This window comes from Electrophorus electricus, chromosome 25 (genome assembly GCF_013358815.1).
Source record: "Electrophorus electricus isolate fEleEle1 chromosome 25, fEleEle1.pri, whole genome shotgun sequence".
Classification (NCBI taxonomy): Eukaryota; Metazoa; Chordata; class Actinopteri; order Gymnotiformes; family Gymnotidae; genus Electrophorus; species Electrophorus electricus.
In genome coordinates, this window is record NC_049559.1 from 7,696,942 (window position 1) to 7,712,683 (window position 15,742).

At 40.5% G+C, this 15,742-nt stretch overlaps 1 protein-coding gene across 11 annotated transcripts in view; it reads left to right on the forward strand.

Annotated features, from left to right (window-relative positions):
* The first annotated feature begins 1,259 nt into the window (after window positions 1-1,259).
* usp9 (ubiquitin specific peptidase 9) overlaps window positions 1,260-15,742 on the forward strand; it is a 28,730-nt gene continuing 14,247 nt past the window's right edge. For 5 of the 11 annotated variants that reach the window (XM_027033169.2, XM_027033187.2, XM_027033220.2 and 2 more), the window contains exons 1-24: window positions 1,260-1,484; window positions 4,343-4,602; window positions 6,327-6,472; window positions 6,564-6,643; window positions 7,199-7,311; window positions 7,761-7,979; window positions 8,102-8,217; window positions 8,314-8,565; window positions 8,654-8,792; window positions 9,045-9,197; window positions 9,435-9,539; window positions 9,888-10,094; window positions 10,244-10,380; window positions 10,664-10,696; window positions 11,158-11,291; window positions 11,400-11,490; window positions 11,756-12,098; window positions 12,967-13,062; window positions 13,153-13,364; window positions 13,471-13,711; window positions 13,866-14,015; window positions 14,248-14,368; window positions 14,460-14,590; window positions 14,759-15,037. In XM_027033169.2, the coding sequence (XP_026888970.2) occupies window positions 4,501-4,602; window positions 6,327-6,472; window positions 6,564-6,643; window positions 7,199-7,311; window positions 7,761-7,979; window positions 8,102-8,217; window positions 8,314-8,565; window positions 8,654-8,792; window positions 9,045-9,197; window positions 9,435-9,539; window positions 9,888-10,094; window positions 10,244-10,380; window positions 10,664-10,696; window positions 11,158-11,291; window positions 11,400-11,490; window positions 11,756-12,098; window positions 12,967-13,062; window positions 13,153-13,364; window positions 13,471-13,711; window positions 13,866-14,015; window positions 14,248-14,368; window positions 14,460-14,590; window positions 14,759-15,037 (3,600 nt within the window). In that variant the 5' untranslated portion in view covers window positions 1,260-1,484; window positions 4,343-4,500. The remainder of the gene's footprint in view (window positions 1,485-4,342; window positions 4,603-6,326; window positions 6,473-6,563; window positions 6,644-7,198; window positions 7,312-7,760; window positions 7,980-8,101; window positions 8,218-8,313; window positions 8,566-8,653; window positions 8,793-9,044; window positions 9,198-9,434; window positions 9,540-9,887; window positions 10,095-10,243; window positions 10,381-10,663; window positions 10,697-11,157; window positions 11,292-11,399; window positions 11,491-11,755; window positions 12,099-12,966; window positions 13,063-13,152; window positions 13,365-13,470; window positions 13,712-13,865; window positions 14,016-14,247; window positions 14,369-14,459; window positions 14,591-14,758; window positions 15,038-15,742) is intronic. The other 6 variants (XM_027033213.2, XM_027033242.2, XM_026995488.2 and 3 more) reach the window with 3 other exon arrangements.

Genomic DNA, 15,742 nt, shown 5'->3' on the forward strand with positions numbered 1-15,742 from the left:
CTTTTGAACACCCCCCAAAAATGGTAGAAACAAAAGTCATATATTTTAACAGAATTTGCTTGAAGATAATAATAATAATAATAATAATAATAATAATAATAATAATAATAATAATAATAATAATAATATTATATGTGTTCTTTCTGTATCTTATTCTATAAGCTTGGGGCCAAAATTGTAAATGTTTTTGTAACAATGTTTTCTTTTCCTAAAAGCTCAGTTTTGGGCCTTTTTAAAGGATAATAATAAGAAACTACACAAATAATAGTTGATACAATACATGATTTTCAATATATTTTAAGATTATTATTATTACTACTACTACTATTTTAAGTTTGTTTATTGATGTTTGTTGTTTATTTATTAAATAAACACATGGGAAGTATATGTATACCACCTTCCCTTTATGAAATGTGTAAATACATGGGTAAACATGTTTAACATCTAACCACTAAGATCACTTTAACTTCTGCTGTGGAGCTTCGCTGTTGGCACATGTAATATGAAATTAATTCCTTTTCCTGGGGCATTTTTGAATCCACGATTCCATGATTCATTAAATTATCTGACTTTAACAATTTACCTAATTTGATTAATGGATGTCAGATGAACAATTTGTAGGGCAGATCTAAGCATGTGCCCATTTTGTCAAGTTGAAAATCCAAGAAACCCACGAAAATATATTTAAAGATGTGTTGATAAAAATAAATAGGCCCAAATTAAATGAAAAAAAGGAATGATTTAAAGGCCATTTAAAGTCACTAATAGTAAAAAAAAGGGCCTTGTAATGCACTGTTGTATTTGCTACATTTAATTGCTGGTGCACAACACTGTTACAACTAACTTGTCAACTATTTTAAAAGTTCGTAAATATAAGAGATAAATATGGCCGTTAAGGATATGGGCCATTCCATGTGCAAAAAGGTAATGATATATTAAAAGTGATAAAACAAAACAAATCGTTTTTGTTGTATTTTATTTTCTTACATTTGGTCTTCGTGGAGTTGCAGAAGATTTTACGATATTATTTTTTCACACACTGACATTTTCTTGTTGGTTTGCTTGCTTACGAACATTAAAGGCATCAACAGGCAGTCGATTATATTATTGTCATGTGCCCGATCATTTGGGTTTTTGGTTGAGAAGTGTTCGTTGCTTCAGTTAAAAGTACGGAGATTTCTGGGCCATAACTACGCATGCCCGGCGGATCATACTCCCAAGTTATGGGAACTGGAGCTCGGCACTCGCCAAGCACAGCGACTGGCTCAGACCGAACTGACGAGAGACTTCGGGGGGGCAGTCGTTGCTGGTGACGCAGGAAAAACACCCAGCAGTAGACAAAAAACCCCAAAAAACAGGGACCTAATCGGAGACAGTTCATATATGTCGAGCAGGAGATATATATGTGACACAGCCAAGCTTTTTAGCGGTTCTTAATTGACCAAGTCTGCGGTCGAGAGGAAGAAGGTCCAATTTGATTTTTGGTGAGTGGCTATGGGTTTCTTGCTATGTAGCTAGCTGGCTAACATTAGCTAAATGGGTAGCTCGCTAGCTATCGTTATCAGTCAACGTCAATGCAGACCGTTTAGCTTCCCGAATTCCTGTCATTGTAGACTCAAGAGCCATTATTTGTTATCAAATACGTTACCAACTTACTGTTGTTTGGCTTACTCAGTCACCACGACACAACAAATTAATTTAAATACCTCAGATAGGACTGGCTATCAAGCTAGCAACGTTAGGCGAAGAACTTAAAAACAGTATTACAGTACAAAGAGGGTAGCAGGAGATGGCTGGCTAACGAACAATATGGCTTATCTAGGCAGCGAGCTGTGGCTCTCCACGTCTGAAAACAAACAAGTGGTTTTGACGTAGCTAACCAGGCTAGCCAGTAGGCTAACCTAGCTAGGCCTGTTCCTGTCCAGAGTTGTCTTAGACTGTTGGATGCCCTAATTTCTTAACTCGGCGTTGGTAATGAATAGCCTAGCTAGAGCTAAGGTATGTTAGATGGCTAATTTGAGAGTAGTTAAGTTGTTTGCCAGGCCCGGTCCGGCTGTTCTCTACTAAATCAGCAAACTAGCCAAACGACTGGGTAAGCTAGGTTAGCTAGCTGGCTAACTGTTCAGTATTTTTAAATAAGCCGATAGCTAGCCGGCTAAGTTGGCTGTGGTTACATTTCATTCTGGATAGATAGCAATGCTATACTATTAACTTGCTCTTTTTAGAATATCGATTGCTATGCGATAACTATCTATCGCCAGTTGGATTGGCCTTTTAAATACCTAATATACAAACTATGCAGTTCGATTTTTTTTTAATTTTATTTTTTTTTTGTAAAAACTAAGCTGCAGAATAGTTAATGGCTAGCTAGCGTTTACACTGTCTATGTAGGTTAACAGGCACTTTAGATGAGGAAACTAGGCCTTATCCTTGGGCCTAAACAATTCTCCCTTGGTATCGTTAACTCCCCTCTAAAATTATTAAAGATGGTTTTGGAAATAGCCGGATCTCTCAATGGAAAACGAAAGTACCTCCTATTCGAATTGAACTGTAAACGCAATTTCTGCCTAGCTGGGATGCATGGTTAGCCTGGTAGGTAGATAGCTCCATTAAGTTACTCGTCTTGGCTAGCTACCTAGTTAGCAGTAACTAAATAATCTGTTATCCGTGCTTATCGCTGAGCTTGTAATGCTGCTTGCTTGCTATGCTGATGTTACAATATATTATCGCGCATTTGGGTGTCTTTATATTGTTTTGAGATTTAGCTAGTGTCGTCGAATATGTCGCTGGCTAACTTTGCTTCGGCTGACAACAGTAGACCCAGGCAGGTTAACTAGCTAGCTCGTACAGTTTGCTAAATGTAGTGAACAATTTCCCCGCACTCGATTGTCGTTGTTACCTAATTTATTTTTGCCATACAAATACATTGTGTAGTCAGTTTTTACTAAACAACGAAAAGCAGGCTTGGATAGATTATGATTTGGTAAAACAGCCGTATCGGAGGGAGTTGTTTATTATTAAACATCATAGCTACTACTGTATAATTAACCATATTTTATTATTTTTTATTGTATTTAATAGGGAAAGATCGTTATGAATGTGCGTTTGTGTTTCAAAGTTACCTTTAGCACTCAAGCTGATTTAAGCCTGGTGGCAGTTACATGTTTAAGTAAGCAGTACATGATTAAAACTGTGGTACAGTTTGTGAGTTATTTTGTTTTATACTTACAAACGTGTAATCAAAATATAGGCCGTATGTCTATGTAAGTCTCTAGGCCTCAAACCATTTCACTAAGCAGCATTTGATTCCACATATGATCAACAATGCACTTCAGTTTATCTCCATTTTAGCACAAAACATGCAGGGAACTTGACATTTTTCTGTTTTGTAATTTTAATAGCATGTCTTTCCTGTATCTGGATTTTATTTTATATTTTTTTCTGTAATACACCAGGTCAGCAACAACAATTTTAGCCTGAAGATTTTTTTATTATTATTTGCATGTAGAAATAGTTGAGATGGTATTGTTTTATTTAAATAAACAGACCATTTGTTTGAGACATGTGAATCCAGTTTATTTCCACAGAGACAAGCGTCTTCAGTCATTTCCTCCATGTCTCTGTGACCTGCAATTGTGTTGAACTTCTTTGAGAGCTCACACTTTCAGAACTCATACCTCAAACCACAAGTATCTTGTTTTACCAGGTTAAGAGGTATTCTACAAATGGAATGCCCACACATTGCTGGAAAGACAGCTGTTTGGTGGTGGTGTGGTGTTTTGTTTTTTTTTTTAATTTATTTAAAAAAACCCTTTTTTTGTGATGTTGCTGTATGGCAGTCATTTTTTTGTAGTCTGTTCCATTCAGTACATTCTGCTGCTCTTGGCATGTCTGAATGTTATTGATCATTCATGAGTCTAATTTTATTTTCTTGTGGATTTCAAATGATAATTTTGTAAACTTGACAGTGGTGTGGTTTAAACAAATTTTAAAGCAAGCTGTAGATCCAGGTGTTCTTTTGTGTTGTTGAGGCTTTAGGCATATGGTTTAGGTTTTTTTTTGTTTTTTTTTTTGTTTTTTTCCCCCCCCCCCCTTCTTTTTTTTGTCTTGCTGCTGCAGTTTGTTAACTGGTTAATCAGTTATAAGTGTAGCTGCATGTTTAGAGCTTTGCCCTTATTTCAAAAATGAGTCTGTGTTTGCAATAGTCTGCTTATATTTTCATTGGCAGAGTGTTGAGATAAAGCTCCAGATCAAATATGAAAGTGTACAATTGAAATTCACTATCCTAGCATGCTGTACACTTCATTTGCACTGTGTGATTTGAATACCTTTTATGTTCCAGGTTATGCAATGTTCTCTGCAACACCCCCAGTCCTCCAGGTGGTGCTTTCACTTTCAGATGTGTACCGGTTGTCCATCAGTCCACAGGAGGCAGTAATTTCTTCCCGTGCGCCAACAACATAAGCAGACAAGATTGCAAAGATCTGCCCTCTGTCGACTATGACTGCCACGACCCGTGGCTCCCCCGTGGGAGGGAATGACAGCCAGGACCAGGGCCAAGCTCCGGACGGCCAGTCCCAGCCACCGCTGCCCCAAAACCAGGTCAATGCTCTACTTTCTGTCACGCCCTTCCATGTGCTCTTCTAGACTGCATTTCACATAGTGACTGCAGGCTGTTTTCATCTCGGTCTATTCCGAAGTCATAATTTATCTGGTATAGGAAAAATTATAAAATGCCTTTGGAAGGATATTAGGTGTGGCTTTTAAGTTTTACTTTTGGTAACTAGGTGACCTAACAATGTGTAATTAATTATGCTGATATTAATGTGGCCTATTGTAAGTGTTTAAATTGTTAATTTTTTTAAATATGCACTATAATGAGCACGCTATGCTCCCTGCCAATGTTGTTTGCCTGGAATAAACAGCTTGTTTTTCTTTGGAAATGCAATGATGCATAAAATACTTGGAAATGTATTGATATTAAGTCAAGAATGACGGAGCCCACCGATTCATGGAATTAACAAACTTGGGGATTTCCAGTGGACTTGATTGCAAAGCAACCGCAGAATCAAGTCCAAGTGAGTGTGATCATGTAGCCAAGGTTTGGTACAAACCTCAAGAATGACGGTACCTTCGTGATAAGTTCCACAAGAGAGAGTTTGTCTACTTTGTGACCACTGCCAGTCTCCAGTAATCGGCAAATTACAGTGACAAGGGAGGAGACCACCTTCCTTCGCTGTGTTGCTGAAGGGTAGCGGTACACACTCGGGAGGGGCAGCGTAGTGTGCGGCTGCCCGTGCTCACACCTTGTGCATGCTGAAAGGGGCCAATCAATGAACATAAAGCGCTTGTGGAGAAAGGCGCACCAGTTGGTGTGAGATGCGTGCGGCCCAGACGTGAGAAGCAAACGGCATATGTAGGTCAGCCAAGCAGAAGGAGCCTTTTCCAGCACGCCCCCACATTTCCCAAGTTCTGCAGCTTCCATTCATCTCAGATCCACACATTCAGCGATTATCGTGCCACAGGAAGCAACAGAGGAGCATCCCTTTCTCTCGTTTTCTCTGGCTCTGCCATGTGTCTTTTTTAAAAAAACAAAAAAAAAAAACACAAAAAAAAAAACTTTTAGATAAGGAAAAGAATATGGTGGTGTGCTGACTGAAGAACAACTGACCTTTCAAAACTAAAAATTATAGATTTGTTACATTTTAAGAATAAACACTGTTATCTTCCATAGATCAAACATGACAAGCTACTGCAACAGGCTTTTTTTAGTCACAGGTTAATATTTAGTCATATTTGCATTTTACGTGCTAGCCCCAATGTTATACCAGTACTATTTATGTGCAGCCACGAGAATGTTGTAGAGAAATATGAGTACCCTTAAGAATAGTTATAGTTTATATATTCTTTGAACATGCAGCATTTTTTTTCTGCAAACATGGTGCAAGCTTTTATCTATGCTTTTAACAGGATTCACCATGCATCATGGCATAGGCAACTTTTGCTGGGAAACCCTATATAGCAGGGCTCAGTTTTTTAAGTGGCGAGTGGATCTTCCGATTCACTCACTCATTCACCCATTCTTTCATTCACTTACTCACTCAGAGTGCTCTAAGAACATTTGCATTCGGTTTTACCAGTTTTACCACTTCTTCACATTCTTTGTCATGTAATACTCAGAAATGGTAGTTTAGACACAGATATTTGATCAGTGATTGATTGTTTCAGATGAACCTTTAGGCTCTCTATTCAATTAACAGCTTATTTATTTTAATGGACAATTCCATATTCATGTTTTGTGTGTGTGTCTGAACCATTTGTCGCAGACCTCGTCTCCCACCTCGTCCAATGAGAACTCTCCGGTAAGCCCTCCAGATGAGCAGGGCCAGGGGGACTGCCCACCCCAGCTGGAGGAGGAGGAGCCTGCTTTTCCCCACACAGACCTGGCCAAGCTGGATGACATGATCAACAGGTACAGTTATTCAGCATCTGGTCCTGTTTACTTTTGCTCCAGTGTCAATATAAAGCAGTGCAATTGCATATGGTGTTCTCTATACCTGCAGACCCCGCTGGGTTGTTCCAGTTTTGCCAAAGGGTGAATTAGAAGTTCTTCTTGAAGCTGCTATAGATCTTTGTAAAAAAGGTAAAACGGAGTAGCATGTAATTGTTTTATATATTACAAATGCTTTTATGGTATGAAACATCTTAAATCTGCTCATTTGGTGTAGCCGGGGTTTTAGTGCGGCTGAATAATTTGTTTAACTCTCTTGATATGAATAACATAATATGGCATGGCTAAAAATGAAGCTCATCAGAGGTCATTATTTATTTATTTATATATATATATATATATATATATATATATATATATATATATATATATATATATATATATATATATATATATATTTATTTATTTATTTATTTTTTATTTTTTTTACACGCGCGCACACGTGTTATTTTCCGGCTTGTTATAAATGACATGACTTATACCTGGAATGCAAAAATGAATCGTTGTTCACCCGTATACTTATTCCTGGCCTAGATTGTTTGTGTGTGTGCGCTTTATTTTTGGGCAGTCTGAACAATTGTTTTCATTTTAACTTTTATGCACATGCCTTACAGCATCTGCAAATGTCAGCCCTTGATATTTTTATTTATTTTATTTTTTTCCTCCCCTTTTGATTTCTCTCCCAAGGACTTGATGTCAAGTGTGAAGCCTGCCAGAGGTTCTTCCGTGATGGTTTGACAATATCCTTCACGAAAATCCTGACTGACGAGGCTGTGAGTGGCTGGAAATTCGAGATCCATGTGAGTTATGCAACATGCAGCCCAGATTCTGTTGTTAGCTCTCCACTACCATATCCTGTAACTAATATTTTGTTTTCATTCCTCATTTTTAAGCAATGCAGATGATTTTATAATTAAGTTCTTTATTATCCAGCAGAGCTGTGGAATCAGTGTTATTTTCAGAGCTATAGTCTTGTTTGTCTGTTTCATTCAACCACCATGGCACTGATCAAAGGCCCCCTTTCATTAAAACGGGGGAAGATGTGCCAACAGTAGGAGATGGCTCTGACTCACCCTCCTCTTAAGAGGCTGCGGCTTCTTTTAGCTGCGCACAATTGACTAAATTAAGATGAGCATTCCACACGGTAGTGCCAGTCTTGTTCGTTAAGGAAGTTATTATATCTACCACAGCATTTCTCTAACTTCACCTTGTTGCTCACTTTGTCCTTGTGCATTTTTCTGCCCTGCAGAGGTGCATAATCAATAACACCCATCGTCTGGTAGAGTTGTGTGTGGCCAAACTCTCTCAGGACTGGTTCCCTCTTCTCGAGCTCTTGGCTATGGCCACCAACCCCCACTGTAAGTTTCATATTTACAATGGTACACGGCCTTCAGAGACAGTGCCTGCTGCGGGGCAGCTTGCAGACGACGAGCTCTTTGCCCGCCCACCTGACCCTCGCTCTCCAAAGGTAATTTTTGTTGTTGTTGTTGTTGTTGTTGTTGGCAAAAAGCTCCATACTAATTTCATATCTTAAACCTCCCCACCGGTGTGGATTTGTGTGTTCAACAAGGTTGCCTGTGTTTTCTACAGGGCTGGTTGGTGGATTTAATAAACAAGTTTGGCACATTAAACGGGTTTCAAATTCTGCATGATCGATTCATGAGCGGTCAAGCTCTGAATGTTCAGATCATCGCTGCACTCATAAAGTAAGGGAACTTCAACATCTTTGCCTGGTTGTGATGGAGTCATTTTGACTTAATGCTGATTCCTTTTTCTGTGTTTTTATGTTTGTTTTTGTGCAGGCCTTTTGGGCAGTGCTACGAGTTTCTCACTTTGCACACGGTGAAGAAGTACTTCCTTCCTATTATAGAAATGGTTCCCCAGTTTCTAGAAAATCTCACAGATGAGGAGTTAAAAAAAGAAGCCAAGAATGAAGCCAAAAATGATGCTCTGTCTATGATAATCAAATCATTAAAGAACCTGGCTTCACGAGTACCTGGCCAAGAGGAAACGGTGAAGAACATGGAAATTTTTAGGTTAAAAATGATTCTTAGGTGAGAGATTAAGAATTGTCATTCAGCCAATTCTGAATTTTGAAGCTAACATTGTAGCAATTAAAAATTTATTACATTTTCTCCACAGGTTATTACAAATTTCTTCTTTTAATGGCAAAATGAATGCACTAAATGAAGTAAATAAGGTGATATCGAGTGTCTCTTACTACACACACCGTCATGGCAACCCAGAGGAGCCAGAGTGGCTCACAGCTGAGCGCATGGCAGTAAGTTGTGCTTATAGTCTCATTAGAAATAAAACATTACCAGTCATGCTCAGAGGTCATAGTAATTGAATGCTTACAAACTGAACACATTAGTCATAACAACAAAAGAGTTGGCAACCACATTTGTTGTATGCTGCTTGTTTGGTCTGGGTCAAATGTTGGAAAATTACCAGCCCACCTTAACAGATGCACTCAACCTTGAATATGGTCTTTGTCAGGGCTATAAGTTGAACACAAGCTTTTGTCCTCTAGGAGTGGATTCAGCAGAACAACATTCTGTCCATTGTACTGCGGGACAGCCTTCATCAGCCACAATATGTGGAGAAACTAGAGAAGATCCTGCGCTTTGTCATCAAGGAGAAGGCCCTTACACTTCAGGACCTGGACAACATCTGGGCTGCCCAGGTACAGAAACACATTGCTCTCTGCTGCTCTCAGTGGAATGTAACACGATTATATAACTCATTTATAGTAGAAAATTGCTGTTATCAAACAGTGATTGTATCACGTTAAATTGTCCAAAAAACCTGTCTTATAGAATTAATGCTTAGTAACTTCCCTTAAACTGAGTTTATTTTATTTGTTCAAAGCATATGTGTGTGTGGGTTTTTTTTTTTCTTCCTTCCCCCCTCTCATCTCTAGGCTGGAAAGCATGAAGCAATTGTTAAGAACGTTCATGATCTCCTTGCAAAGTTGGCATGGGACTTTTCACCTGAACAGTTGGACCATCTCTTCGACTGTTTTAAAGTTAGTTTTGTTTTGTTTTTTTACATGGTGGTACTGTGATGAACCAATAAAAATCAGAATCAAAATATTTAAGCGTAGTTATTAGGAAAATGAAAAATGAGGGGGCATAAAGACCTGAAAATATTCATGACCTAAAAACAAATCTTGGCTTAATCAATAAAAGTATAACATTTCTGAAGTGCAATTATATGGTAAAAGGAATGACCAAGCCTAATTTGCTTTACATTCCCTGATATGTCTTCATCATGTTAATGCAATTTGAGTTGCCTTATGGATCTGTAAAGGGTAGTCTAATGAGTTCAGCTATTGTTTCAGTTCTGACTCCAAAGGTTTCTGAATGGTTTACAGGAAAGTTGGACTAATGCAAGTAAAAAACAACGGGAAAAGTTGCTGGAGCTGATTCGCAGGCTGGCAGAGGACGATAAGGATGGCGTGATGGCTCACAAGGTGCTCAATCTGCTGTGGAACTTGGCCCACAGTGACGATGTACCAGTGGACATCATGGATCAGGCCCTCAGTGCTCATATCAAGATCCTGGACTATAGCTGCTCCCAGGTAGTGTCAGGGCAGTGGCTCTAATTAGGATCCTGCACTAGGATTTCTGTAACCAGTTTGAATTTCTCTTGTACAAAAAATTCTACAAATAGTGTTTGATCAAACAAGTGTTGTTTTTTTTGTTTGTTTTTTTTTCTTTCTTTCTTTAGGACAGAGACACACAGAAAATCCAGTGGATAGATCGCTTCATTGAAGAGTTGCGATCTAATGATAAATGGGTAATTCCTGCACTGAAGCAAATTCGAGAGATCTGCAGTCTGTTTGGAGAGGCTCCTCAAAATCTCAGGTAAACATACCATGGTATTGTTTGTTTTTAGGAATACTTTAACAAGGCATCCATCTTTGTCTTTAATGTCAGTGAAAACCAGAGGCGCATTCAGGCAAATGTGTGTTACCGGCTGCAGAATATTCAGATGTAGTTCTGGGTCATTTTTAATGCTCCTATTCTTGAACAATTTGATAAATCATACAGTGGTCCAATGAGACGCTTTTAAAGGTATTTCAATTTCAATAAATGTAAAGCAATGTAAAAGTAGCAAATACATCGTGCACATGCTGTTGTTTTTCAGAAAGAAAATACCTATTAACTTAAAGGGCTTAGGGTAAGTGTAAAGCTAATTTGGGATATAATATTTGATTATCAACTTTGCTGAACTATGTACTGAGATTCGCTGTAAATCTGTGAGCCAGTTTTTCAGATTACGACTAATCATAAACTAAACCTTTTGGCTGAGTATCACCCCAGACTTAATCTAAATCTAATCTGGGTCTGAAAAACTGGCTGTATTAAAAACAGCTTCAGAATCAGCTTCAGCATATCTCTGTTGGGCTCCTAATCTAATTACCAGTTGCTGGTCATGATAGGTAGTATTTGGGTTCAGAGTGAGACACTCATGTGTTATGCTTGCTCACGCCTCAAGGGCTGGTTTCTTCCCCAGCCTCATATGGGGAAATGCAGATTCCTGATTTAAACTTGCCTTTCAAAATGGAGGGGGAGGGGAATGACCAAAGAGCAACTAATTGGTTTTACACAACTCGCTGTTTTCTCCTTCTTTGATTGTAGTCAAACACAGAGGAGTCCACATGTTTTTTATCGGCATGACCTTATAAACCAACTACAGCACAATCATGCACTGGTCACTCTAGTGGCTGAGAACCTGTCAGCATACATGGAGAACATGAGGCAGTTCTCCAAAGGTTGGTTATCTTGGACAGTTAAAGGCTTCATAGGTTACAATGAAACACGATTCAAGTGTGTGCAGTTTTGGTCATATTCCATGGCTGATGTGCACCTATGGGTTTTAGCAGAGCACACAGACTTCGACCCACAGACGGTCAGGCCTGGAAGCAGATACAGTCACGTGCAGGAAGTTCAGGAACGTCTCAACTTTTTGAGGTATGAGGCCAAAAAGAATAGTCTTACTATAATTTTTGATTCCTAAACATAAAGAGGCATTTATATTTTAAAGGCATACTTTTCCCCAGGCACGAATTTGTTGGTTCAGTATTTTTGTTTATACAAACAAACCAGTTCTTCTTGACATGGCAAAGAACGTTTGCTCAAGGTGCAGTGGCTTAAAACCATTTCCAGAACCTTTCCAGTGTCTGTTATGCTGAAGACATGGCATTCACTTTTTTTCTGCTATGGGTTCTGCTGCCAGGTTCCTGCTGAAGGATGGGCAGCTGTGGCTGTGTGCTCCTCAGGCCAAGCAGATCTGGAAGTGTCTGGCGGAGAATGCCGTGTTCCTGTGTGATCGGGAGGCCTGCTTCAAATGGTACTCCAAGCTGATGGGGGACGAGCCGGACCTTGACCCCGACATCAACAAGGACTTCTTCGAGAACAACGTGCTGCAGTTGGACCCATCGCTGCTGACGGAGAATGGCATGAAGTGCTTCGAGCGATTCTTTAAGGCAGTCAACTGCAGGGAGGGCAAGCTGGTGGCCAAGCGGCGGGTGTACATGATGGACGACCTGGAGCTGATTGGTCTGGATTACCTGTGGAGGGTGGGTACTCAGCGTGTGGAGTCTTAAGAATCAAAAATGCAAAAGCCTGGCTACATGCACATTAGCGTGTGCTTTGCAGGCCAGCTTTATCAAACCATAGAATGTTCATGTTTAGGAAAAGGAAGAGAGTTAACGAGGCCCAGGGTCTGAACTGAGTTATGCAGGATCTCGTAGGTGATCTCGTACAAGATTAATGCCACTATAGCACTGCTTCAAGTCTGGGGGTTTCGGTGTTTCCACCAATGATTGATTATAGTGGTGACCAGATGATTACATGAAATCACTGTCATAAGGAGCTCTGAATTCCAGTAGATGTGTAAGTATAGGTCCTGCCAATCCAGTAACAGTGAGTCATCACTTCTGTTACCTTAGCAACCGAATGGCAATCTATATCCATTTAAGATCAACACGTATTTAGTAGTTTACAAAGAGGGCATGACCTAGTTAGCTAATAGTCTCTGGTCTTTTTTATATTGCAGAGAAAGCAATACATTTATAATGATTTGTTCCTGGATTTAACTTGAGCACATAATTACTAATTAGCTGTTTGAGTGTCTTTAGATTAGCACATTTGTCCCTGAGCTGCCTTTAAATCATTGTTGTCATACAGTATTATGGTGTATTAAGGCTGTATGACTATATATTTTTGTATGCTGGGCTGTTTGAAATGGTCTGATGTGTCTGAAGAGTATTCAGCTGGCAGAGCAGCCCTGTCTGTCCATCTTGGGCAGTGTGTCTGAAGTTTACTATTGCTCAGCTGCTAGACGGCTCCTTGCTGTCCATCTTTACACCCTTAAGGCTAGATTAAGATATTCTCAGAGCAGGCTGTGGGGAAGCCCCTAATAGGCATCAGTTTTGTTTTTCTTAGGTTGTGATCCAAGGAAGTGATGACATTGCTAGTCGAGCGATTGACTTGCTTAAAGAGATTTACACAAACCTTGGACCAAAATTACAAGCCAATCAGGTATAACCTCTCACCACTGACAGTGTTTTGTTTCATGAAGTTGTATATATGTCTGATAACAAGCTAAACATCACTAATATTGGATTGCAGGTAGAGATCCATGAGGATTTTATCCAGTCTTGCTTTGACCGGCTGAAAGCCTCCTACGACACGCTATGTGTGCTGGATGGGGATAAAGACAGCATTAACTGTGCCAGGCAGGAGGCCATCCGCATGGTGAGGGTTCTGACTGTGCTCAGGGAGTACATCACCGAGTGTGACAGTGACTACCATGAGGAGAGGACCATCCTGCCCATGTCCAGGTCTCCCACACATGCCTCCATCGTGGGAGAAATTTGGGGTGCATTGACCAGCTCATGACAACATTTTCACTGCCCTGTTTTTTTTTGTTTTTTTTTTCCCCTGCAGAGCATTTCGGGGGAAGCACATCACCCTGATTGTGCGTTTCCCCAACCAAGGGCGACAGGTGGATGACCTGGACATCTGGTCCCACACCAACGACACGATCGGCTCTGTTCGACGCTGTATTCTCAATCGAATAAAAGCTAACAGTGCGCACACGAAGATTGAGCTCTTTATTGGCGGCGACATAATCGACCCTGCCGATGACAGGAAGTTGATTGGGCAGCTTAATCTTAAAGACAAAACAGTAAGAACTTCCTCCCCCACACATGATGCTTTCTGGTTTATGGAGTTGGCACTGTAAAGCAACACACAGCTGAAGTGCCAAGACGTTAATGAGAAGCACAATGGTCCTCCTTTTCTTTTCCTGATTTACGTGACATCTTTCATTTCTTCCTCAGCTCATTACAGCCAAGCTTACCCAGGTCAGCGCCAACATGCCTTCAAGCCCAGACAGCTCCTCAGACTCTTCCACAGGCTCCCCAGGCAACCATGGCAACCACTATAGTGATGGGCCAAACCCTGAAGTGGAAAGCTGTCTTCCTGGAGTGGTGAGCACCATGGCTTTCTCTCAATCATAGTCAGGCAATATGCTTTGGGCGCTAGTGGCGTCAACACAGTTGCTTGTTCGCTTTTTAAATCTATGATTATTTTGGGCATGGTCTTGAACAGCCGTTTTGGCCAAGAAGCAAGAAATCATAAGTGGTCTGTTCATGTTGAGCAGTTGAGATTAATTCTAATGTAGTGTTTGTTATTCTTTTCCACATTCTTTGTTTTTTGCAGATAATGTCACTGCATTTGCGCTACATCTCTTTCTTGTGGCAAGTAGCAGATCTGGGCTGTAACCTCAACATGCCACTCCTGCGAGACGGCGCACGGGTCCTTATGAAGCTCATGCCTCCTGGTGCCCAATTCCTTCCTGCATGCACACACAACTGTTGTCTGCACCTGATTGTTTCCTCTGTTCATTCCATCATCCTGTTGTTGACCTCCAGATAACACTACCGTGGAAAACCTGCGAGCTATCTGCCTGGATCATGCCAAGCTGGGAGAAACCAGCCTCAGCCCGACCCTCGACTCGCGCTTCTTTGGTCCTTCACCTTCCCAAGTGCTGTACTTGATCGAGGTTCGTCTGGTGTGGCTTTTCTCAAAGAAGCTCAGAAATGAACGAGATCCGAAGTGTTCTGTCTACCCGGGTTAAAGAAAAAAACGGTAGTAATTAAAAAAATATATTTTATGTAGATAACGTCAGGGTTGAAATGCAAATGCGGTTTTGTCTCCCCCCTGATGCCAGGTGGTCTACGCCTTGCTGATGCCGGCTAGTGGCACACTGGGGGAGGATGCCAGTGACTTCCAGTACAACTTCTTGAAGAGTGGTGGCCTGCCACTGGTCTTGAGCATGCTCACCCGAAATAATTTCCTCCCAAATGCTGACATGGAGACGCGGCGTGGAGCCTATCTGAACGCACTAAAAATAGCCAAGCTTTTGCTGACCGCGGTGGGCTTTGGTCACGTGAAGTCTGTGGCAGAGGCCTGTCAGCCTGTAGCGGAAGGGTCCATCCCTGTGTCCCCCGTAAGTTCCTACACCTCCCCCCCCCAACACGTACGTGTCACCTCAGCTGTGTGTTCTGTATTTTTCTTCCAGTGTTATCTTTAAAAACACCTTGCTTTATCTCTTACAAAATAGTTGCTATGGTTGTGTAGCCCGAGGCAAAAGAGAGAAGGGGAATATGTAGTGAAGTGTTGCAGCTGATCATGTCAGGAGCAGTTCTGAGGAACCACCTGGGAGCGTGACCTTTCCCTAGAATTTTCCCAGGGACATTGGCAGCATCCTGACAGTCTTTACGCAGCAAATGTCAAGGGTATATGGTGTCCTGACAGGAAGTGTACTTAAATTACAGACAGTCTTTTACTTCTTAAATATTCACTCCTTCGTTCTAATGATCACGTATCTGGAGAAAAGACAAAACAATTAATTTCAGCCTGTGTGAATACTCTGCAACAGGGAGTTCTCATTATGGGGGACACATCTTGGATGATATTTAAAAATATGCATTTGTATCAACATTTGTTCGTACTCAGTTAAGTGTTTGTGATTCAACCTCTAAGTCAAATGTGTAGTCAAGAAAATATTTAATTTTTTCATGGTTTATAGTCTCAGCAAAAAGTCAATTCTCAAGTAGTGTGCCATATTTAGAACTGCCGACCTTTTTTTTATACTCCTTAAAATTCCTCCGCAAATTGACCTTTCATGGAAGAGATGAAAGCGGCATCTTTG